This window comes from Pinus tabuliformis, chromosome 2_1, assembly GCF_031772625.1.
Source record: "Pinus tabuliformis cultivar Carrire ecotype Pingquan chromosome 2_1, CPIR1, whole genome shotgun sequence".
Taxonomy (NCBI): Eukaryota; Viridiplantae; Streptophyta; class Pinopsida; order Pinales; family Pinaceae; genus Pinus; species Pinus tabuliformis.
In genome coordinates, this window is record NC_142299.1 from 516479281 (window position 1) to 516505276 (window position 25996).

At 39.7% G+C, this 25996-nt stretch overlaps 1 protein-coding gene across 1 annotated transcript in view; it reads right to left on the reverse strand.

The window, feature by feature from the left end:
- The window catches only part of LOC149201220 (classical AGP protein), a 156379-nt gene extending 130619 nt beyond the window's left edge, over positions 1–25760 (reverse strand). Inside the window, exon 1 of the mRNA XM_089402890.1 lies at positions 25458–25760. Within this exon, the coding sequence (XP_089259016.1) occupies positions 25458–25567 (110 nt within the window). The 5' untranslated portion in view covers positions 25568–25760. The remainder of the gene's footprint in view (positions 1–25457) is intronic.
- Positions 25761–25996: the final 236 nt, after the last annotated feature.

Below are 25996 nucleotides of genomic sequence, written 5' to 3' on the forward strand. Positions count from 1 at the left end.
TGAGAAGGGTAAGATGCAAATGGATTTCTTACAAGCTCAAATTCCACAGCCCAAGCTCAAATTCCACAGCCCAGGACTCCTGCACATTATCAAAAGCAATCCTCATTTGAGTTTAATGTAAAAGATGTACATCCAATTGACCAAATTGAGATTCACAAACAGACTAGCCAGATGATTTCTTCCACTTTAACTCACACTGCCATGAGTTTGTCAAAGTTGCAGGTCATCTTGGCCAATACACAATCACAACTCAAGTTGGAAAAAGTTTCCTCACTGACAAAGGACACCAAGATCAAATCCTTGGAAGATCTGACGCTAAAGATGGGATATGATCCCTCACATATAAATGTTGTAGAAGAACTTGTCAATAAGAAAATGTTGAGCTCTCAGCATTAAGGAAGCAGCTCAAACTGCCAACTTCTGAGGATCCAATGACCAAGGAGATTGAAGAAACCGAGACTCAAAAATCTAACATCATGAAGCTCATCATGGAACAAAATCTGCAAATAAAACAGATGCAGGAGAAAATGGAAAAATTGGTCAAAGAAAAAGAGGAAGTTGTGAAAAGGACTCAAATTCCAATGGATGTAGTTCCTCTTTCAGCAGTCTCTATAACCAGAGTTTCTACTTTAGGCACAACACCAACTACAGGTACGAACCTGTCCATTCAGACAATTGAAATTAAGAAGTTGCACGATGAACTGAAGGAATTAAAACATATGAAGGCAGTTGCAGACAGCTCACATGCAGCCGAGTTATAAAGGACAAAAAGTCAAATTGAAGTTTTGCATAAGGAAATAAAAGAATCTTACCTTGGCAACAAACTAAGTTTGGCAAAGGAGATTCTATGGGAAGAAATTACTAAATCAGTCAAGGATATCTGGCCCTATATCAAGATAATCTTTGATCAAAAAGACTTGTTGGAGAAAGCTCAGGAAGCTAATGAAACTATCTCCAAGGAAATTGAGGACATGCCAAAAGTTGCCACTGAGGTAATCAACTTTTTGAATTCTACAGACAACTATGAGCTTTAAGAATTAGGTACAAATGACAGGACAACAACCATACTTGAAGTGAAGAAAATCATCACAAAGAAAAACCTCATTCTTCAGTTGGAGGAAAAAGGCAGCAATGTTAATGTCATAGTTCAAAGATTTTTCAGTAGGTTAGAACTCTTGTGATAAACGACAAATTAATGCCCATAGAAGATTATGTTCGAAAGCTTACAGAGGTAGGTACCAATACAGCTTCAGTTTCAAACATAAGAGGTGCAATAACACCAAGGGTTGTGCTGAATGCACTCAAAGATTCTTTTTTTATTCTAAATGAAATCAGACATATATTTCCAGTCAAACCTACTTTTACTAAGTATACAAAAATGGATGAAGTTTACCGAAGAGGCAGCTTCAGTTTCAAACATAAGAGGTTCAGCAACACCAAGGGTTGTGCTGAATGCACTCAGAGATTCCTTTTTCATTCTAAATGAAATCAGACATATATTTCCAGTAAAACCTACTTTTACTAAGTATACAGAAATGGATGAAGTTTACCGAAGAGTAACTAAGTTGTCTATCCCAGATAAGAAACGTTGGGAACAGTTAACTGATTTACTTGACTGAAAAAAGGATCAAACAGCTTTCAGTGTTTCCAGGAACAGGTCATCAACAGTTTAGCAGTTTTCAACTTTTCCAGGAACAGTCACCAACAGCTCAACACCAAAATAGTGACAGATCGACTATCAGTTTATATTCCTGATTTTGTGTTGATCTATTTTTGTAAATTTCTTTAAGATGTTTTCTCAGCTCTAAGATTGTATAAATAACTCCCTTCCACGAGTTATTAAGGGTTGCACCCTTGAAAGAAACATTTGTAAGCATTAAATGTACTTGGCTTTTTCTGAATCATTAATACAAAGGCAAAGGATTCTGAGTTTCGATTCATACAGTTTTGTGTTCCCTGTAAGTTTTCCAGTTTTCATTCATTGTGTTCTTTCTTCATATTCTTAAGTTTTACAGAGATAAACAGGTAGGAATAATTGTGTTTCAATTTACTCCTATAAGCTTCTAAAGTGATCACCTTTAAAGAGAATGAATTATATAAACTGTTTGTTTAATTAATTCCCTCTAAATCAAAATATCATCAGCATCTTTTCTAATCTTAGGCATATTCTATTAAACTTTCTGAACATTGTTTGAAGGTTTTCTTACTTATGATTATTTAATTTTCTATTTGAAACTTGTAATAGTCATATCATCTTTCAGTTTCTGCTCATCACTAAACAAGCTATATCACTGTGTGGATTTTAATAGCAGCCCTTTGTTTAAATATTAATATTATTCAAAAGGTTAGGTATCATTGTTTTATATTTTTTTCATATATTGGTCCTCCAAAATTAAAACAAAACACCCCAAAACAAATATCTTAGATACCCTGGCACGATAGCTCACCATTATCATCTCAGAGATACAACAGTCCAAAAGCCTATTGATGTCGAAGCTACCTTCGCTGCTATCCAATGCTCCCTCTGCTACCTCTGTGCTGCTACAAACACCTTTGTGCCTCTCGCACTGTTGCAACCGCCACTGCGCTGCTACAGACCTCTGCCCTCTAGCACTGCCTTATCGCTCCATCGCATCTTGCTTCTAGCCAACATTCGTCATCCTGCTACTATCGTTAACAACTCCTGCAGCCAAATATGATCCAAGAGTTTGGGTATCTCAAGGATCCTACCCTCCTTCTGTAGTCCTCTCGACTACAACTCTATGTCTCCCCACCTCTTCTCTAGAGGTGCATGAGCACTCATGGCACAGTCGACATCAATCTCGACTTCTTTCTCCGCCTTAGCCGGAGCTGCCTTGGAGTCAGAAACCTCTCCCCTGTTCTTCTTCCTGGGACACTCGGATGCATAATGACCCAGCTCTCTGCACTTCACCTTGGAGATATCCTTCTTCTTCCTCTTCCCCTGTTGTCCCACAGATACTAGGGCATCCTCCTCGTCCTCTTTCTTGATTCGACCTCCTTTGCCACTACTCCCCGCCTTGGTCAACCGTCTGATCTCTTCTTGGTGAAGAGCTACCCACATTTCTTCCCATCCTAGAAGATTAGCTCTGCCCAAAATGCTTTGGACAAATGTCTCCCACTCCGCAGAGACTGCATTCAGGGAGGTCCTCACGATGAACTCGTGATACAGCGTGGCCCCTATGGAAGTAAGTTGGTCTTGAATCTCCTGCAATCTGAGAAGGTATAGATCTATTTGCTCCCCCTTTTGCATCTGATACTACCGCAACTAATTCTCCAATAGCATCTTTCGCTGCACGAAAGTGCCCTAATACAATGTCGTCAAAGTATCCCACAACTCCTTTGTTGTGTTCTATTCAACAATATGTGGTACAACATGATCTTTGACTCCATCAAGGATTATGCACTTTGCCCTCACCATCGCATCCTCATACTTTTCATTATCAGCTGGGTCTACTGGGATAGCCACAATTCTCAAGGCGAAGCCCTTGATGTGATGTCTATCCAAGACTGCCAGGATCCTGGCCTTCCAGATGGCAAAGTTGGAAGCCCCGTCCAACCTGTCCTAATCCCTCAGTCCGTTCACAAACATCTCCGCTCCTCTTCTGGGCTCCCTCTAAGTTTCAAATTCCCTCCTGGAAATCTCCCTCTAAGTCCTGATTTCCCTACTGGAAATCTTCCCAGCAACTGTCGAAACCCTCCTCTCCAATCCTCTTTGCAACTGCAACCCAGATCTGGATTTCTTGGCTAGAAATCCGTCAAGGTAACGACTCCCTCTACCTTGGATCTGTCTCGTTAGGTACTGTTTTTCTTTGACAAAAACAACACCCCATCAACTTCCCAATCCACAATCTGTCCACAGCTCCCTAGGCCTCGCCAACTGAAGAAACTGAGCCTTCCAGCTCTGTGCAATCCTAGGAAAGGTTGAATCACTCCTTTGGCCAACTGTGTCAAGCCTACCTAGCTAAGTAGGATAATGTGGCTCTTTGTGAGCCTCTTTTGCCTCTCTCTGCCTCTGCGCTAGCCCTCTCTGGCTCGAAATGATGACGCAGGCCCTCTGTGTCGCTCCTTCTCTGCTCCCTTCAGCATAAGAGCAACTATGTTTCTCGGGACAACTGCTATTGCTGCAAATTTCCAATATTGTCGATGCCTTCAGTCCTCCTGTGATCTGCAATGCTTTGATACCATGTTAAAATTTCTAAGTCTGACATGTCAGAAATCCCTACTGCATTATCTGGTTTATTTCTCCTACTTGTTTATTCCATTAACAAGTTATTTATAAATATAAATACTAAAATAAACACAAATGCAACCTTAACTCATATACAAATCATCAACTAAAATACTAAAACAAACACACAGGGACACCATTATTTTTGGACAATCATCCTCGGAAAAACCCAATGCGGGAAAACCAATGCAGCAGTTTTGAGGGTTTTATTAGTATGCAAATTTCTTGAGTACAACTAGGGTGCCGAAATGGCTCACCCAAAAGAGATTGTTACACAATAGTAATACCTCTTCTCGGATAGAGATATTCAGCCTCTCAGCTCTAGTCTGCCCCACGAAAATCCTTCTGGCGCTTCCTCTTGGCTCTGCGTCAGCCCTGCTAGCTTCAGATCAACCTCTGCATCAGTCCTCTAGCCCTCTGCATCAGCACTTTGGCCCTCTGCATCAGCACTCTGGCCCTCTGCGTCAGCTCTTTGGCCCTCTGCGTCAGCCACGCAAGCCCCTCAGCCTCTGCGCAGTCTCTAGTTGCCTCTGCGTAGCTCTAACTACCTCTACGTCAACCACTGCGGTGACCCTCGGGCACTATCCTTGCCTCTCTGCTATGTACTCACTGCCCCTCGCTGCAATAGATCACTTGTTCGAATTTTCTCAGCAAGCCCCGCTCCAGAAAATTGAACTAACTGATCAATCTTGGTGTATCTCCAATTGACCCTCAAGCCTCTTATTATACTTTTCTTGTTGAGTCCGAGATTAAGTCTCTAATCAACGGCTAAGATTAGATTTGGCTAGATCCATGTCATTTAGAACCTTCTCACCCAGTTTTATATTAATACCCATTAATATTTTAATTTTCCTAAGTTTAGACTTAGGAACCCCATTAAAAATATTAATTATTTTAATACCTCTCCAACTGCGTGAAATTTCCCCAAACCATTTCTGGGTCTTGGAGATCTTATGTGCCTTAGCCTCTCCACCAATTTTCCAAGCTAGAGCACATCCAATTCTACCACAAATCAACACATATCTGGTACCTTCTTCATATGGCTACTTCTTTCTCATCTTGCTTCTTTCAAGAATTTCCATCCACCAAATGAATGCTAGTTGTACTTGCGCTTACAACTCTTGTTCTTGTAGCCCTGCATGAACTCATCCATATATCATTCAAGAAATCAAAAATAACATTAAATCAAATAGTACCTTACAAGATGGCTCTTCATCATGACATCTTCCTGTAGGTATTAGCACCCTGCATACATGTTGACACATCTCCCAAAGATATCCATTGTCAAGGATCTCCATCTTTTTCAGACTTCTATCAGAGTCTTCATATCTTTCAAGGAGATTTCCTACTCAAATCTTCTTAGTCTTTTGGATTTGATCGCCTTCATCATGGTTGCATATCTTACGATCTCTTCTTTACACATTCCATTCCCCGGAGTTTCCAATCAGAGTTCCGTAATTGTAGTCAACCACCTCATACTTCATATCAAGACATATTATTCCGGGGAGTATACCTATCCTTCTTTCTTATGCAAGGAATTTCGATGACCCAATCAATTTATAGATCTCCTTTTAAACAAGAAGTCATTTAACCAAACTTGATTATAAAATGAAAGATACTTACTTGACAAGTGAAGATGAACTCTTCCACTTGATCACTTTGATGATGGTTGAAGAAGATGTATTAGAGCTTCCTCTTGGATGATATTTTAGGGGAAGGAGATGATCCTTGCTTGTTTTTTATAACCTTTAAGATAACAATGCCTTCTCGCCTTCAATATGTTTTTCCTTCTTTTGTAGTGTAGATCAGGACTGCTTCTAAGGTTTCGCCTTTCTCCAAGATGATGTGATCATCATTTTTTAGGTCCTTCAAGCTACCTTGCTTTGAAGACAACTTGATGAGGGTCTTGGTGGCCTTTTGATGATGACTATGGAGACACAAGCTCTTGCTATTGTAGATTGCTTCTTCAATCTAGGGTTTGATCCTTCAATGTGGATCTTGATCCTTTTCTTTGATATCCTTCAACTTGCTTTGATGCCCTTCTTGAAACTTGATCCTTGAATGTCTCTTTTATACCCTTCCCTTGCCTACAACACCTTAGCTCTGATACCATGTTGAAGAATCTAGGGCAAATTAAGTTAATAAGATTCTTCTCGCCATGATAACTATTTGTGAGCTATTTTTTAATTTTTTCTTATTAGCACAATCGTCTCTTATTATTATCAGCTCATCAAATAGTTACCAAAACAAAAGAGACAAGAACACAAGATGTTGGTTTTCTGCCAGGGCCAAAACATCTCACTCTTTAAGAGGAAAACCCGCACAAAATTCTTCTTATAGAGATTCCAATTGACGAATACCAAGACCATGACCCTTGACCTATTAGGCCACTCCAAGACCAAGACACCAATCCTCTTCTTTGTCACTGCTGAGATCATCATCATCACTGCTGCTAAACCAAGGTCATCACTATTGCATCATTGAGGTCATTACTACTACAACATTGTTGCACCTTCATCAAGATCATTGTTGCACTTTCACTGAGATCAGTGTTGCTCCTTCACTGAGACCTTCACCATGATAACAAGATCTCTATACTGAGATATTTATATATATGTATGAGAGTTGCACTGAGATCTTCATCAAGATCATAACCTTGCAACTACGTCTTCATCAAGATCATGACTGAGATCATGATTACCACTATACCGAGATCATGACTGCATCCAGAATGCATGCCGAGACAAAGAGTGTCACTTCAAGATCCTCCTCTTCACAAGTATGCCGAGACTGTAAGGCTACTTCAGAGATCACTGTATTGGTAGGTCGAGACTGTGATCATTGAGGAGGTCGAGACTGTAATCGTTAGGACTGTAAGGAGGCCAAGAAACTTCATCCTGTGATGCCCATCTGAAGAACAAAGATGCATGACAGAATTATCTAAGATTTATGAAGTCTTGAGACTGTAATTACTCATTGTAGTTAACCATCGAAGTTGCAGAGGCATCTGAGTTCTTTGCATTGTTGTAATGCGGATCTTACATGCCTATATATAGTGGTTAGTCATGCATATAAGTCGACATGAGAGGGGGAACCATTGTATCTCCTTATATGAGCCGACATGACTTATTTTTATCTTGTTTGGAGGTCCACTTCTTCAAGAGGGATTGTGCTTGTCTTTGGAGGGATTTTAGACATTTCTATGGACTTGTATACATTGAACATAGGCTCAAAAAGAGCTTCTTCATATGACATTGACTCTTTGACTCAATAATAAATCCTAAGACTCTCAATGGGAGCCATTAACAAATAAACCTCTTGCTCATGAAACCCATGTAGCAAGGCATACAAAATAATTTTATTTCTTTTATTTCATCATTTACAAAGATCATGTAATTATGAAGACAGAACCTAGTTACACTTTCTTTAACACTTACAACACAACGGTTTCCATCTGAAAACAATCTTGTTTTTTGTGCTTAATCTAAGCTTGAAACCTATGTAAGAACTCTGATCTTTGCTTCCTTACCCAAGGAATTCATCCTTCTCCAATTCCAACAAGCCTTTCCTAGGCTTTTCCACCTTCTCTCACAAACTCCACACATAACCTTGTGCTTCCTACTGTTTGGTCTCACCAACTCGTGCTCACCAAAACAATTGATTAAACTTGTGCCTTTGTTCCTTCTTTTAAAGGCAGTTCGAATGGCTAAAATTAGTGATTTTTCTAATTAAGGAATTGAACTCGAGCTTTTCTAGTTAACAAAAGTCAACAGAACTAGTTAACTAGATCCTCCTAAAATTTAGGAGGCTAACTCCACTTAAGCTTTCAATTCCCAATTTAACTCAACTAGGAGATCAAAACTCGACCTTCAACTTCAACACATCAATTAATTGTCTCATGCACTCTTAATTTTTAGGGAAACTCCCAAAATTTAGGAACTCAAACATGCACACAAAAAAGGTACTTGACTTTGACTCCATTAATTAAGGCACAAATCAAGGAATCACTTTTCTCGCTAATTTCAACACTCCCTCTTAGCGAGGAAGGTGTTCCTGGAAGAACCTCGTCCACTTGGATCTATCCCCAACACTACCAAGTTCTTCGTTGCTGCAGCTGCTCCCTCTGAACTAGAAGGCTTCCCTGTTTTCTTTTGTGGAACCTGCTTTGAAGACTTGTTCTTTCCCGCCACTCTGTGAGCTTTGCTCCTCATATCATCTTGCTAGTCAGCCCAACTGCCAACTAGCTTAACCTAAAACTGAGATACCCATTGAGGCTCCATCTTGAGAGCTCTATCCTGCTCTCGCTCAACCATCACTTCTCTACTTTGTGCACTACCTGCCTTACTGCTCAAAGTTGCACCAGCCTCTACCTACAACTTGAAGAGATTCTTCACCCTCAAACCTATCTGCTTCTTACATCCAAAAGCTAAGTGTTGGACGTAAGCCTTACCTCTGTTGAAGATGATATCTTATCCCTTGTACTCAAGGGTGGCTACCGAAACAAGATTTTGCCTCAATCTTGGAACATAAAGAACATCTCTTAAATGAAGGGAATTACCTGACTCCCTTTGAAAGCTGACAGTACCAACTCTCACCATCATCTCCTAGCTCAATCTGGATCTACATGTCCTTCTCCTTCAAGTGGCTGAAACTCTTCATGTTCTCGGTCATGTGGAAGGAAGGTCCTGAATCAATATACCACATACTGCTATTTGTTGAGCTTGTCATGCAAGCTATCAACGATAAATCCTTCTCGAACTGGGCAAAAAAGTTATCTACCTCCACTGATGCAGCAGCATGATCCTTCTTGGCCCCCTTCTTCTTAACAGGACACTTAGAAGCATAATGTCCAAACTCATGGCAATGGAAGCACTTGATCTTACTTAGATCCTTCTTCTTTCCCTTCTCATTGGACTCACCCTCTCCTTGGCCCTTCTTGCCCTTAGCCTTGCTACCCTTGCCTACCAGGGCAAAGTTCTCCTCGTCCTCTGTCATAATTGATCACCCTTCTATGGTTCCTCTTCGGATCTCTTCCCGTATGCAATCAGTCCAAAACCTTTACCAATTTGAACAGTTCTCTCTCCCACTAACAACTTCCTAGAACCCTTTCCAGAACTTGAAGTCCAAGTAAGGCAAAACTCACAAGATCATGATCAGATACAACCACGCCCACCCCACCTAGTTCATCTCGTCCCTGAGTGAACCTTGTCAAATATGCAACGATGGGCTCATCCTTGCTCATCCAGATACTCCTCAAATTCTCCTTAAGAGCAAGCTTCCTCGTATCAGTGGTACTCTGATACAACTTCAGGATTGTATCATACATCTCATACATTGTCTTCTTCTCAAGGATGTGAGGTATTGCGTGATCTTTGACCCCTTCTAGAATGATCATCTTTGCCTTGATATCATTTTTATTATGTTGGGCCAATTGTTGGGGGTCTTGAGATGTTGCTCTCGCCTGCTTGATGTACTCTCCCACCCCATTATCTTCCAACACTTCGATGCTCCCTCTAGACAGTGATCTGCTCTCAACACTTGGTAAGCCATACCGCTTCCCCTGAGAGTTGTCTAAAAACTAGCCCACTAACAGTCTTGTAGTCCTCCACAAGAACTGTACTTAGGGCCTCTAAAACTACCTCTCCTAGCAAACTAAACACCCTTCTTTTATCTGCACTTAGGCCTCCTTCTGACGCCTACTAGCAACCCTCCTCGTTGCTCTTAAGATGCCAAACAAACTATCCAACCTGAGCAATATCCAGTTAGCAACAAAATCAACTTGAACACATCATTCAACATACCTCTAATTGCTCTGCTCCTCCTCGGCCTTGTGCAATATTTTTTGTGGCTCTTAGCCCTGGTTAGGGCTGCTTGTAGCAACTGCCACAGCCCTCCAACTAGGCTTCAACTTGCTCAAAATGCCTTGTTGTCTCCCTTCCAAGACTCCTCCCTTCCTATGCAATTACCAGCCCTACATGCATTGTTGTTGCAACACTTTTCTGAGCACAGACCAACCTTAAACTAGGGCTCGGTCCCTCCTATAAAAACACAAAACCTTGGACGCCTTGATCACAAACAATAGGATGAATACTTATGCACAAAACCAACCCAAAGTTGCTTCTCTAGCTTACGGCTTGCACTCCCAATCAAACTTGGCCCCAAACCAGTCATAAGAAGACACAAAATAGTCCTTCTTATCTTCGTCTAGGGCTCCTTATGATCTGTGGCCAATTTTAGATGATGTTTTCTATGAATCGTTGCACTTAGATGTGTTATTTTATTCTGCTTCAAGCTCTAATACCATGTAGAAAATTCATGAAATTTTGATCTGCTGATGAGAACAATCTGAAAAAACAATTTCTTTTCTTACAAATACAAAATTTCTCTAATCAATTTGCAGCGGAATTAGGAAAAGGAATAAAAGCACAATCACACAATTGAATAGCACAATTTTTACAAGGAACCCAAATGGGAAAACCCTATGCTTGATGAGAATTTTAATGAAGAAAATTAAGCATTAGATCTCTTATAATACAACGGTTTCAATCGAAAAACAACCTTGTTTTCTTTGCTTAATCTAACCTTGAAACCTATGCAAGAACTTTGATCTTTGCTTCCTTATAAGCCTTTCCTAGGCTTGTTCGCCTTCTCTCACAAGCTCCATGCACAACCTTGTGCTTCCTATTGTTTGGTCTCACCAACTCGTGCTCACCAAAACAATGATTAAACTTGTGCCTTCATTCCTTCCTTTAAAGGCAATTTGAATGGTTAAAATTAGTGAGTTTTCTAATTAAGGAATTGAACTAAATTTTCTAGTTAACAAAAGTCAACAAAACTAGTTCGTTGGATCCTCTTAAAATTTAGGAGGCTCACTGCACTTAAGCTTTCAGTGCCCAATTTAACTCACACTAGAAGATCAAAACTTGACCTTCAACTTCAACACATCAATTAACTGCCTCATGCACTCCTAATTTTTAGGGAAACTCCTAAATTTTAGGAACTCGAACATGCACAAAAAAAGGAACTTGACTTCAACTCCTTCAATTAAGGCACAAATCAAGGAATCACTTTTCTCGCTAATTTCAACAATGATTAGGCCTGTTTGAGAAGTCTTTGTGCAAATTTCAAGTGTATAAGTAGCCATAAGCTTCATGAATATCTTCATTTTTAATGTTTATTTTTTGCTAAGGAAATCTCACAAGGAAACGTATGGGATGCTTCTCCACATTCGTGGATGGCATACGCAATAAACCTAACAAAATAGAAAAGTGTACCTCACCAAGAGGAATTCAAAGTGGGCACCTACTAGCATGGAACTAGCCAAATACTCCACAACATTGGCAATAACCAAATGAGATAACTTGTTGGACTATTTTTACTATTATGTTATGATCCTAGGCTTTTGTTATTCACATCTCATCCAAGATGTAATGTCCCTTTTTAACCCTGAGAACCAAAAGAAGGTGAGCAATAGCCTATCCAGATCCCATGGGCTATTGACATGGAAAATAAAGGGATCACCGTAATAAGATAAATAATAATTAAATTGAAGGGCGAAAAAGTCACTTTCAGGAAAGTATTATTAAAAGGGAGAAGGAGATTAAAGGAGGAGGGGCAATGAATTATTGAGGAAATTAACAAGGAACTCTAGGACCTGCAAGGAACAAGGAACCCTAATATTTTGTAGCATCTTCCATACCCTAAGAGAAGATCATTGGTTGCAATGTTGATATATACGCCCTATCCGATATATCATTTGCCAAGGCCAAATCATTAATTTGCAGGTTGAATTTCTTCATTCCATTGTGCTCATCAAGTGGATGAGATTATGAATTTATAGGGTCGAGCTCATCAAGTTGGTTGAAGTCAAATCATAGGCTAAGATCATGTCGTTGCCAAGACAGAGGGTTGAGTTAACTGTTTGCTTGGGCCAGGATGTTGAAAATAGCAACAATAAATGTTAAAAATAGAATCCAGAAATTCCAATTTAATTTGTCCTTGAATTAAAATTGTAATTTTTTTCTCATAGCAACTTGTAATAGTTAACTAAGTTAAGTTGATTTAGTTAACTTAGCAATTTCGAGTTGGAAGTCTTTTGGGAGTCATATATATGTTCTCCCTAAATTTTAGGGGTCCAGTATGAGTTTAGATTGAGTTGTAATTAGATAACTCAGTTTACTGAGTTATAGTCTGTTAAGCTAGTTCTAACTGTTTGTTGAACTAGTAGAGGATTAGTAGTCAGTTAGTGCACTGGTGAATCCACAAGTGCTACTCCAGATAATTGAATATTCATTCATCGGAAACTCATGCATGTCGATTCTGAGAAAGACCGAGTTGAGACTAGAGTGCAGGGACAGTGTACTATCAGTTGTATGATTTATTGAGTTGTATAGATCATGCTTGCAATCAAGAACTGGACCTAGTTTGGATTGCGCAGTTTTGGATGCACTGGATTCCCATTAATATGGGCTATTCAGCCATAGGAATTGCGCAAGGAAATAGGGGCTTGGAGAGCAGCAGAAGAGGCTAGAGATTGGCTTGAGCTTGCTTGTGAGCAGGGAGATTGATCATACTAAGTGTTGGGATTGTTCTTATGAGAACAAGCATTGTATTATCATCTTGGAATTCTGATTTTATGCAATACAAATAGTGGGGGTTTTGAGCAGTGGCTTTCCTAGGAAACTTATCGTGTTATGTACCATTGATTTGTCTTCCTCTTGCTATTATTGTTTTCATCAATCTATTGGCTTCCGCTAGTTCAAAGGTAGCAGTAGATTCTTGTCTTTTGCTTTAGTACATTGCATGAGCTTGTGAATATACAGGAACTTCTACACGGGATTCCTAAGATTACTATTCTAAGCAGAAGTTGTAAGATAGGGGGTCGAACTCCACCATATTACCAGGGGTAGATTAAAGTTTAAATTGATAACAAATGGGCTCTGAATACCCTCTGGTCAAATTGATTGAAGGCCGCATTAGTGATTGTACAAGAGTTGAACCCATCAAACTTCCAACACCAAATTCCTTTGCGCAGGGGCTAACTCAATCTAATGAAGCATGCTCAAGAAGCCACAAAAATTGCAAGAAACGAATCGTGTGACAACTATTTAATAGGACGCAAGGGTCATGCTCTTTTATGATAGGATTGTCACACCCTAAAACGTAGATCGAGGGTCGATTTCTCACTGTCGAAACCCCTGAAGACGCATCACCAATCGACCAATGGGAGGTTATTAATATAAGTCGAATTTGTTGGTGCATGGGCTGTAACGACTGAACCAAGGAGTTGAGGCCGAACAATAACAAAAGATACAAAGTGGTGGCCACACACAACACTTGAGCCAAATTATTATCCTTTGTAGCAGATCAGTCCGTGCGAAGGTCAAATTTCACTTCATGTAACAGATCGAGGGAGTAGAGAGTGACCAGAAAATTGCAAAGACAATACTCTCTACAAGCGAATTCTCTCTACCAGAAGCCAAGCCAAACACTCATAGCTAGGGCCTACAAGCCAAGACGCTAAGACCGTGTTCCCTCTAGTTGAGATGGGTGAATATTGGCCGAAATGACACTTTAAGGAGGTCCGCAATACTCTACGTAATGCATCTTAACAGGTTTTGTCTCTCTAGTTTTCATGTAATTGCTCCAAAGATTTCCAACTAATAAATATAGTTCCTAAACTTGTAGCATCTTCCATCCCTGGGTTTGAATTTTTATTTGATTGTTGGTGAATTCCACTATATAATTTTTTAGCATATTTATGATGATTCTCATTAATACCCTAATCTCTAATGTCAAAACCCTAAATTCTTAGCAAACACTGAAAAGGGGGTATTACAATGGTATCCAACCTGAAAGGGTTAATAATGGATGACTCCAGGAGATGAGGGGAACATAACACACAAAAAGAAGAAAAAGGTGCAAGAAGAAGAAAAAGACCAAATGGTGGATCGTGAATATCAACTCTAGGAGAGCTTTAAACACATCTTGAATGATTTAGCCAAAGGGCAACGAGAGTTACTTCAGGAATTAGACAGAGGACAATGTGAAATGACCCAAACGGTGAACAAAAGGCAACACGAAGTGGCTCAAGCTCTGAAGGAAGTTGCCCAATCCATGGCCAATCTCTGCAAAACTCAGTCCAAAAATGAAACAAAGGGATCACATAGAAGCTACAGCCTATTGGGAGAAGATGATAATCACCATGTTAAAGCTAGTAACTCCACCAATCTGGCATCCCCACCAGTAAAATCGATCTCGTCAAGACCTCTCATGCCCAAGTTCATAGAGGAGTCAGCAAAGAACCAACAAAATAAGGACAAAAGCTTCCTGGAATACATAAGGGAGTACAAGGCAATGGGAGCAGAGATCTGGAATGTTATGTCACTCCAAGACTATTGTGGTATCAAGCATAGGAGCAAGTCGAGGGACTGGGACAAATGGTGGCAAGATAGCAAGATTTCGAAGAAGGTTAGGAAATCAAGCATTCCATCTTTTAGTGGATCTACCGAAGGGTCAGTGAGAGCATGGATGCAAAAGTTGGATACTTATTTCCAATTAAACCACATGAGGGAATTTGAGGCCATTCGGTATGCCACACTACATCTGGATGGTGAGTCACATGAGCAGTAGTACCATGAGCTAATCACATTAGATCACACCCATATCACCTCTTACTTGAAGTTTGCAGAGAGATTAATCCAGAGGCTTGATAAGAGAGACCCAGAGCTGCATTTTAGGGACCTTGCACCACTAAAGCAAACAAGGAGTTCGAACAGTTTTATTTCAAAATTCTAGAGATTAGTCATAATGGTTACGGATGTATCTCAGAAAAAGTTTGTGATGTTGTTCACTGAAGGGTTAGTTGAACCATTGCAAGAGGCCATTTCCAAGACAAGGGATATGGAGGATGCAACGCCTAAAAATAAAGGATCTCCTAAACCCCCATCTCTTCAGTAAGCTAAAGATAAGCTACCTTTCTGGGAGGAGGAGACCAAAAGAAGCAAATTGGAACCTGGAACTCGAGATGAGTTACAAAGAAAGAAACTTTGTTATAGTTGCAAGGAGCCTTGGGAGCCAGGGCACATATGCAAGGGAAAGGGCAAAGTGCACTACATTGAGGTGCTCTCTGAAAGCAAGGGAAAAGAAGAATTAGGATCGGTGCAAAATGATGAGAATTCTAGTTTAGAAGGGCAGAAGCAATAGGTGGCACCATGGCCACACTTTCAGGAGTCCCTAGCTACAATGCCTTCAAAGACAAAGGTACCATATAGGGGCATTGAGTCATTGTCCTAATCGACAAAGCTTAACCCACAATTTTATTGACTCAACATTAATAGCTAAAAGAGGCATCCCAACAAAGGACTTTGGGGGGTTTAATGTGGAGATGGTCGGCGATTTCATCATGGCATGCAATTAGACAGTCCCAAAGGCAGAGTTAAAAATTGGCAACTACACCATGGTTTACGATTTCTACGTGGTGAAGTTGTGAATTCTTCCATAGTATTAGGTATCCAATGGCTTACCACTATAGGGAAGCATTGGAAAAACTATCAGACCATCGAGACGGGATTCACTATGAAGGAAGGACAAAGTAGTCTTGAGAGGCATGACACAAGATTCGTTAAAGATTGCTACACGCAAACAAATGGCAAGTAGGAGTAGATAAAAGCACATGGTGTTATCACAAGATACTCAGCATATTAGCTCCCATCCCAATTCATATAAAGGAGGAAATTAACAGGCAAGGTCAGGTGTGGTGACTCAAACAGTGCCTAACTGTGTTGAGAGGTCAGTAGTAATAAATCAAGAGTGCTCAAGAAGGTGATGCAAGACCAAACAAGAAAGGCATCCACAGCTAAGAGGAGTCAACAATAGAGCCAAACAACAGCAGGAAGGACAAGTAAGATCAAATGATAAGGAATGAACAAGTGGAGAATGCTATTGGGAGACAGTTAGATCATCAAACCACCATGATATCTACAATACACTCATTCATCTCCATGAGGGAAGTTTATTTACAAAGAAAATGGAGTCACTCATTATAAAAACACAACAAGAGATCCAACAAAAATATAGCATGCAGATGGGTCATCATGAACAGTTATGCACTTCAACCTCGCTAGGAGCATAGTTGCAGGGGGAACAACTCCCCTGCCCCCTTTTGAATTACTCCTGAAGCGCGCTCCGAGCATGAGCAAATTGGAAGCATGCTCTTGCAAACGATTAAAAAAAATGTGACATTATTAAAAAATAAATAAAGTAATGTTAAATTATTAAAGTAAAGGTGACATTATCCTTTATCTTTCATTTTCATCCTTTTACTTAAAAATTTTAACAATACCATGAAATGACTCAGGATGTCTGAGAGTGGTTCCAACCACATTGGATTTCATATGGAGAAAGTAGAATTTTAGATCTCACTCAAAATCCAGCAAACTTATTAGCTTTCCAAGATTTCAGGGTTGGGGGGATTGCAATGTTTCCATTGGATTTTGTCATGCACTAGGGTATGGGACTTGTATTTAATCAAGAGCACCAAGCCCTCTATGTACCTTCATGTTGGTGACATTGGTTGTCGAACTCCTTTATCATGACCCTACTAAAAATGTACCCATCACTCAAACAAAATCTTGACTTGACATGCTACACTTTTTCTATCTTATGTTAATTGCTTAAAGGGTGATATTGATGACAAAGATCCCAAGATAGGCAATGATTTTGATGATATGTAGCTATTTGTTGTAACATGAATTTTTTTATGCTAGAGGCCATCTAGAGCCCCTATTTGTTGATGTATTTTCAGTTCAAAGATGGATTACACTCGATGCTATTTTGGTTAAGTGCACCCTTACATGCTATATAAATGAGAACCTGTAACTTGTGGATGTGGTTGATGACGATTATAACTTCTAGATGATTGATGTTATATGGTGTAATCCATGTTTTATGCTTTTTATATCTAATTCATCATTCTACATGCTTTTGTTGACATACATGCATCAAAATATATATTATATAAAAATTCAGTCTTGATTCGCTCCCAAACCAGGAGCTTTTGTAAATGTTGCTCGTCGCTCTCGCTTCCAAGTAACCTTGGTTAAGAGTTTATATGGGAGAAGAGTTACAAGGGTTGCTTCATGGCATGATGACAGGTAGCAACACTATTGCATTGGACAACCTTGAGATGATGCAGTAAAGTGTTGCCAAAGCTTTCAATTCGCTTGATTGGGATCCTAGTACTGAATGGAATTTGCTTGGGAACAAGCAAGTTTTGGGAAGGGAGGACTATAATGTCCCTTTTTAACCCTGAGAAGCAAAATGAGGTGAGTCATAGCCTATCTAGATCCCATGGGCTACTGGCAGGGAAAATATAGGGGTCACCATAATAAGGTAAATAATAATTAAATAAAAGGGATAAAAAGTCATTTTCAGGAAATTAAGTGACCCATGGTATTACCCATGGGTTTTGGAGGAAATTATTATTAAAAGGGAGAAGGAGATTGAAGGAGGAGAGGGGATGAATTATAGAGGAAACTGACGAGGAGCTCTAAGAATTGCCGAGAAAAGGGAAAACCCTAGTATTTCCAGTTTTAGTGTTGAAAGACACAACCTAACTGAAGATCATCGGTTTCGGTGTTGAAAGACACACCCTAGCCGATCTATCATTTTCCAAGGCCAAATCATTGATTTGCAGGTTGAATTTATTCATTCTACTGTGCTTATCAGGTGGATGAGATTACAAAATTTTACAGGGTTGAGTTCATCAAGTTTGTTGAGGTCAGATTGTTTGGTTAATGAGAGTGTTGCACGAAGCAAGGGCAAAGAAAAGACGTGTTTTGGAAGTAAAGCGTCAAAATTTTCCAAATAGCTAAGATGTGAAGCATCTCGAAAGCGCATATATATATACACATATATATATTATTTCGCGTTTATATTAAAAAAAAATCCAAAATACCAAAGTAGTTGTAGAAGATATGAAAACATGCATATTTGTACATAAAGCAAGATAGATATGGCATCCATTGCACATCAATGTTTAATTATTCGAGCATCAAACATCTAGAATCTAGACTCTTGTCCTCTTGTCTAGCCTTTGCCTCTACTTTGTTTATCTAGGGATATTAGTCAACATTGCCCAATTTTGATCAAACAGACTAATCCAAGACTTATAATATGGTAGTGAAAGCTTAACATGCCTAATCAATGGTTTTGACTTGAGTGAAGCATAAATTTTTGCTAAGGCCATGACAAAGGAGTTCAACAAACAACACCACCAACACTGGGGTACATATAGGGCTTGGTGCTCATAATTAAATGCCAATCACATAACCTCATACATGATATAATCTAATGAAATGCCACAATCCCATTGATCCTAAAATCCTGAAAACTATTAAGTCTATTGAATTTTGTATGGGATATGAAATTCTATTTTCTCCATATGAAGTCTAATGAGGTTGGAACCACTCTCAAACATCCTAAGTCATTTCATGTAATGTTAAAAATTTAAGTCCACGAAACCATCCGCCTTTCTCTCAGATCTGCTTGCGACCTGCAGCCAATCCGTTCCAAAACCGTGGATTGGGTTGTCGCGGTTCCATTTTTCTAGGAGACGCAAAAAAAAGGAAGAACCACGGATCCAAGTTTCACTCAAGGATTGGAGGCAGATCCTCCCAGGACGCCAATCCGCCTCTAGATCTGGGAGTGAGGATCCTACAACATTGGCCGAGACCGAGGGCCAAGCTACCCATCTGCTTGGGCAAAGATTTCTAAGCCCAATGTTCTGAGCAGAAGCTGTAAGACAGGGGGTCCAACTCCACCATACTACCAAGGGCCGATTAAAGTTTAAATTGATAATAGAAAGGCGACAAATACCCTTTGATAGGATTAGATGAAGGCCGCATTAGTGATTGTCCAAGAAACAAACCCATCAAACTTCTAATCCCAAATTCCTTTACGCAGGGGCCAACTCAATCTGATGAAGCAGAATCAAGAAGCCACATAAATTGCAAGGATCGAATCGCATGACAACTGTTTAACAGGATGCAGGGGTCGTTCTCTTGCTGGCAGGATTGTCACACCCTAAAACGGAGATCGAGGGTCGATTTCTCACAGTCAAAACCCTTGAAGACACATCAGCAGCCGATCAGTGGGAGATTAGTAGTAGAAGCCAAATTCGCTGGTGTGTGGGCCATAATTTTCCATGAGTGAAGGCCAGCGTGTAACGACTGATCTAAGGAGCTGAGGCCAAACAAGAACAGAATATATGGAGTGGTGGCCACACACAGCACTTGAGCCAAATAATTATCCTTTGTAGCAGATCAGTCCATGCCAAGACCAAATTACACTTCATGTAACATATCGAGGGAGTAGGGAGTGACTAGAACATTGAAGAGACAGTACTCTCTACAAGCGAATTCTCTCTGCCAGAAGCCAAGCCAACCATTCATAGTTGGGGCCAAGAAGCCGAGTGGCTAAGACTGTGTGACCTCTAGTTGAGATGGGAGAACATTGGCTGAATTGACACTTTAAGGAGGTCCGCAATACTCTAGGCAAAGCATCTTAACAAGTTCTTTTTCTCTGGATTTCATGTAATATCTCCAAAGAATTCAAGCTAATAACATAGTCCTGAACTTACAGCATTTTCCATTCCTGGTTTGCATTTTTCTTTGATTGTTGGTGAATTCCACTGGGTAAATTTCTAGAAGATTTATAGTGACTCTCATTAATACCCTAATCTCTGATGTCAAAACCCTAAATTCTTAGCAAATACTGAAAAGGGGATATTACACAGGATTATAAAAAAGATACAACAGCATTTACAGTTGTGTGTGCAATTAGCACTGTGGAGCACCTTTAGATCCAAATAGAATGCCTGCTTCAGTTAAACACAACAGTATGATGTAAATTAATATACAATTGCTCCTATCAAGCAAATGCACGAAAGAAAAGTAAGTTATCGTGGCAGGGGTCAAATCCCAATGAAGCGCACCAACAGGAAAAGGGATGGTGGAGATGAAATGTAAGCATGGCACTTCATTTGGGTGCAGATGCAAGGACAAGTGCATGCACAGGAACGTATATTGAAATCCAGGTATGTATGGTTCAAGGAGAGGTGCATCTCATATTTATGTGTGTGGAAGCGGGGTGTAAAATATACAGAAACCTATGGAACGAGAAAAAGAAAAGAAATTTAATTATATGAATAGTAAAAATTTAATGCATAAAACCCTGTCATCTGAACTGTAGACCGAGCAGCAGCACTCTACAATCTATATGGCTCTGCAAAAACTTGGAGAAGGATACACAGTTGTGGAAAGTACAAATATCGAGGAAAGTTAGTAGGTATACAATCTATATTTTGGCACAAGGCACACAAATTGGATCTCTGAAACATGTTGACAGGAAGTAGAAAACAGTGCACACATATTAAACACACTATATCAACAGGGTGGCCATGAAATATTGTTAAATTGGCAACTAGGGCCAAACTCCAAGTGGGTCAGCTTATTTATGGCAGCTGATAATTTTATTGGATCCCTCTCGTCGAGAGGTGTAGGATTGATCCAAAGATCATCCGATTCCGATAAGTATTTATGGAGATATGAATTTATTTTGTTTATGTAATTATTGTCAAGTCGGCCAGCAACTTGAGTAGGCTCAGAAGCCCAATAGACGTGTCTATTCATCATCTTTGTTTTTAGTATAAATAGGTGAGGACTTGAAGTCATTTGGTGAGATATTCTTGAGTGATCTCTTCCTCTCCACGTCTTGGGTTTTTGGAGAAGGAGGGACACTAAAGAATAGGCTGGCCTAGCTTCAGGCATATGAGGATGATATTCGTAGCAAACTGAGACCTAATATGCTATCCAAAAGTTTTATACGCAGTTCCTAATCTACGCAATCAAGGAGGCTCCTATAACGCAGTCATAAAGGGTAGCTGTAATGATATGAAGGAAGCCGTAGTCTATATGCAGTCACTCACTATCTTGAAGACTTTTATACGCAAGGCATAGACCTTACACGTAGTTCATGAAGACATTCATTCACCGTCAGTGTGATGCCCTAATCTGCTCCGTTGTCATAAAAGAGCCGCAGACATAACAACAGTCAAGCATGGAAGAAGCTGCAGTCATTATAATGTCAAGGAGATCTGGCCACAGTTAAAAGGAGACCTGTAGCTGCCAAACGCAGTGTGAAGGTGTCACCATTACGCAACCCTAAACTACAGCTACGTGGCCCTAAACACTGTAATCATACGCAGTCATGGTTGCCTTTATACTTTGTTCATAAAGACATTTATACACAGAATACAGAGATATTTATATGCAGTCATAACTGCACTCAAGCATAGCCGCAGACTCAGCATACCTGTGTAGCAGAGAAGAATGTATGTGATCTGGGCACATCCATCTTCACGTTGGTAGTCTACATGACCCTCGGCCTACTTGTAGCAGTCTCGATGTGCTATGATCACAACAGATTTTGGTTTTGGTTGGATAAAGAAGATCTCGGTGACATACATCTTGTACAGCGGTAACTTGAAGTATTAGATGATGTTCCTATATGCAGTGATAGTGATCACTCTGCAAAGAGTGTCAGTCTCATCGAAGGTAAGAGACAGGATCATAATCTTACCTCTCATCAAAGCAGTGATGAATGATGATCTCAGTATATCTATGAGCAGCATCTATGATCTGGACAATAACGTTGTATGATCTGGGCACATATATATAATGCAGTCTTGGGCAGCAACATGATATACTGTAGATGGGCTGTGCAACGAATACATGAAGCATGGGTAGCAGCATGATGGGCAGCACTATGAAATCATGTGCATGGGCAGCCCAATGATACATTAGCAGGGGCAGCAGCATGATAATGATGCACATTAGTCTGAGAAAGATCATGGACCTGGACAACAGCATGGGGCAATATGCAGTAGTGCAACTAGAGGACGAGATGCAGCGCGATGATAGGTATCAGTTGAAGCAGAATGTCTTCAACTGATCTCGTCGTTATAGGAGATGATCTATGCTTAGATCTAGACAAGTCAAAGTGTTGACTTCTGTTGTAATTGTACTATCTCTCTCTCTCTCTTTCTCTGCTGAACTTTGAAGATAAAAGAAGATTTGATCAAAGGGTTTCCCCACACATTGTGGGGTTTGTCCCTGGCTCGCGCCATATCTTGTGTCCTCTTGCCTTGGCTTGTCTTCTGTGTTTTATATTTATGTTCTATCTGCAGTTTATCGTAATGCTGATGTGATTGCTAACTGTGAAAAGTTAAATAAATTGCTCTAGCATAGAACATACCTAAACTTAACAAATATGCAAGGGAGACTTTTTGGATAGCCTAATGGACACAGCCATGTAACCAATCAAAAGGCATGGAAAATGCAAATAAGACCTTTATCAGACTACTGGACATGGAGAACGTGGATTAGACCCCAAAAAAACAGAATATTGGGCATGATATTAAACACTACAAATCAGAATTCTGGATTGTTTCGAGGGAATGTCCTTCAAGTTTTACTGAAAACAAGGAAAGGCAACTCTTAGATTGGGAGACGTGATCCTGCGACTGGGAAATGTGGTCCTGCAACTGGGAGACATGGTCCTGGGACCGAGAGAGATGCAACCACAGCACTAGCACATACAGGTTGGTTCCCTGCAACAAGTTACCAAGCAATAGAAAACAGTGGACAAATTGAGCAATTGAATTGCTATTGGGCCTAAAATACACAGGGTGGGCATGAAATATGCAGGTCAGATTCGTCGGATAAATTACTGAACAGATTCATTTAGCCAATCACAAAGCATGAAAAATGCAAGCAAATCAGACCGTTAATCAGGGTTTTAGGCATGGAGGACTTGTAGTAGAACTTTAAAAGGAGAATATCAGACATGAGGTTGACTTAAATCAGAATCATAGTTTCAGATTGGTTCAAGGGAATGCCCCTCAAGTTCCACCAAGGACTGGGAGACAACCCCATCACTACAAAACAGGGCCTCACATCTCCCAGGATGAGAACATGTCTCTCAGAAACACTAAGAACTATTAAGCATTTATGAAATCTAGATCACAAGGAGTTTCACCAAATAGAACTCAATTTTAATTGATTGCAGAGTAGCTTATAACCTTCTTTAATCGCAGAAGCTGCCTTTACTTTGAATCATAAAATACTGATTTGAATTTATCTAATGATATGAACCAAAACCAGTTTGTCTTAACTTTTAAGCTAACTTGCACGAAGCGCCCAAATGTTTCGGAGTTTCCGAAACGGGCATGTTTAGAAATGTCACCTCCCAAAAATTGAAACGTTGTGCGAAACATCATATATGTTTGTATCTTTATAAATAAGTAAATAACACATTATCTTGCAAGAAAAAAGGGAATAAGACCCGTAGATGACAATTTAGAAGGAAAACCAAGTATATATTAACTCTTATATATGATTACACGATGGTCGAGTTTCGATCCAATTTCGGCCGAGTTTCAGAGTTTCGAGTACAAGTACGTCACAAAACGTCAGGTTCCTAGAATTTCGTGTAACATAGCTTTTAAGGTTCCTCGGCAGTTGAGGTGGAAAAGGTAAAAATCAGCATAGATCTATCTTGAATCCAGATTTATCATGCACTGAGAGGGATCAAATTCCTCGAGATGCAAACCTTTCCTCAAGTGTCTTTGATCTTAAAAGAATTCCTCATTGCACATGATAAATCCGGAGCTAAGATGGATCTAAGCTGGTTTTTACTTTCTTTCTTTCTTTTTGCCTTAGCGATTTGCCTTTTTTAATCTGAAGATAAATGTTAGCATTCAGAACTTCAATTGTGAATCATCAACATCTCTTCGAACAGACAAGGGAATTCTGGTCACTCTACACACCAACCATGGATAGTTGTACCTGTACACAGTTTTTTAATTCTTTTTCGTGTATTAAAATTTAAGCTCAAAGAGAGGAACGGCAAGAAGTGTCCTGAGTTAATGAAATATCGCATAGTTCCATGAAGGCAAGCACACAGGAACTAATCTCTCATTGCGATGAACATTGAGGCCAACTTACAAAAAAATTGGTATGCTTCACACTAGGCCTGCTCAAAAGTGGTGGCCATCTGCCTAATGATTGATTTTTATCCTGGTCCATTTCAACGTCCCATTTTACTGATCCAACTTACCATTACTATCATCTTTTCTTTTATTTCAGAGTCCAGAACTAAAAGTTATATGATAAAATACAAGATTCAAAATTCCAAACCCTTCACCTTCATGTCCTTTCTCTCAATATTTATCTGCTTTTAACATTGATCTAGGAGATTCTTTCGCACTCCCACTTTATAACTGCATGGATGTACTATCTTAGTCCCACTGACCTACTTTTGTGTTCATTTGGTGGACATTAATAAAACTATCTTATCTCCCATAGACTAAAGCCCAAGCACATAGGTCCTTTACTGCAAAATAAAAAACCAAACTGAACCCGGGGCTAACAGCAGGCAATCACCACCTGTTAAACATTTGATTTCACTTACAAAAGAAGATATGATCCCGAACTGATGTATAAATTTGTAAGTAAGTAAGACTAACGCTGAGATTATAACAATCATTGTACAAACAATAAAAACGCTATGTGGGACACAGAGTATCAGAGTCAGACTAATGGGCATTTAATATTTATCTAAGTCGCATGATTTGTGTTCACGTTCCAATTTGGCGATAATTTCCAGTGTAAAATTATGACAAAATTCACCCATAAGTTGGACAATCATAAATAAGCATAGCTTTACACAGTTAAAAAGAGGAAATAGATAAAACACTGAACGTGATCGCCTCCGGATTCCTTGTTGAATACTTATGGAGATGATGATTTGGAAAGTGTCTTGGGTAACTGGCAACCACGGCAGGCTACGGTGAAAATGTGAATGCCTACTATGCATGGAGTTTACATTTAAACCCTGACCTCGGCCAGATCAAAAAGTAGAAATAAAACAGTGTGAGACCAAAGATGTATGAGATTCTTCACCAAACAATCACCCGATGAGAAAATAATTACGAAAACTAAGATCAACCCCACAACTTCGGCAAAACATCCTTCCATATTTGATCCGATTTTCAGACATCTGACAGCATTTCGCAAACTAAACGGCTTTAAATTCACGAAAAAAATATGAGAGAAGAAAAAAAATGGAGACAGGGGTTTGGAAGTACCCGGGTATCTTGTTAACTTCAAATTCCACGGCTTCGCGAACGAGCACATACACCTCGTTCTGGAAGGGCTCCGGCATTCGATTTGAATATAACGGTGGGTTCAACGCCATCTCTGCTTCACAGATTGCGAATTTCTCTCTGCACAACCAACCAAGAACTCCAATTTCAAACAAAACACAATGCCCACTTTACAAATCCCGCGAATACGAAGTTTCTATACAACGCTGGACAATTCTTTTGCATTCGCCACGTAGGCGTTTCTGAACACTTTCGATTTACGTTATACAACTGGGCTCCTCGAACAAACTACAATTCCACATACATACAATGCCATGGTTAAAATTTCTAACCCTGATTTGTCTGGTAAATTTGTGGATTGGTAAATTTTTAAATTAGTTAAAATTTATAAACACCGAACTCTTCGGCGCCTATAATCTATCATAGGAGAAAGAACATCTTTGTAGGTTTATGGATATTTGGTTACATAGGTAAATATTAATCTATAAAAAATTAGACTTCTTTTATAAAGATATATATAA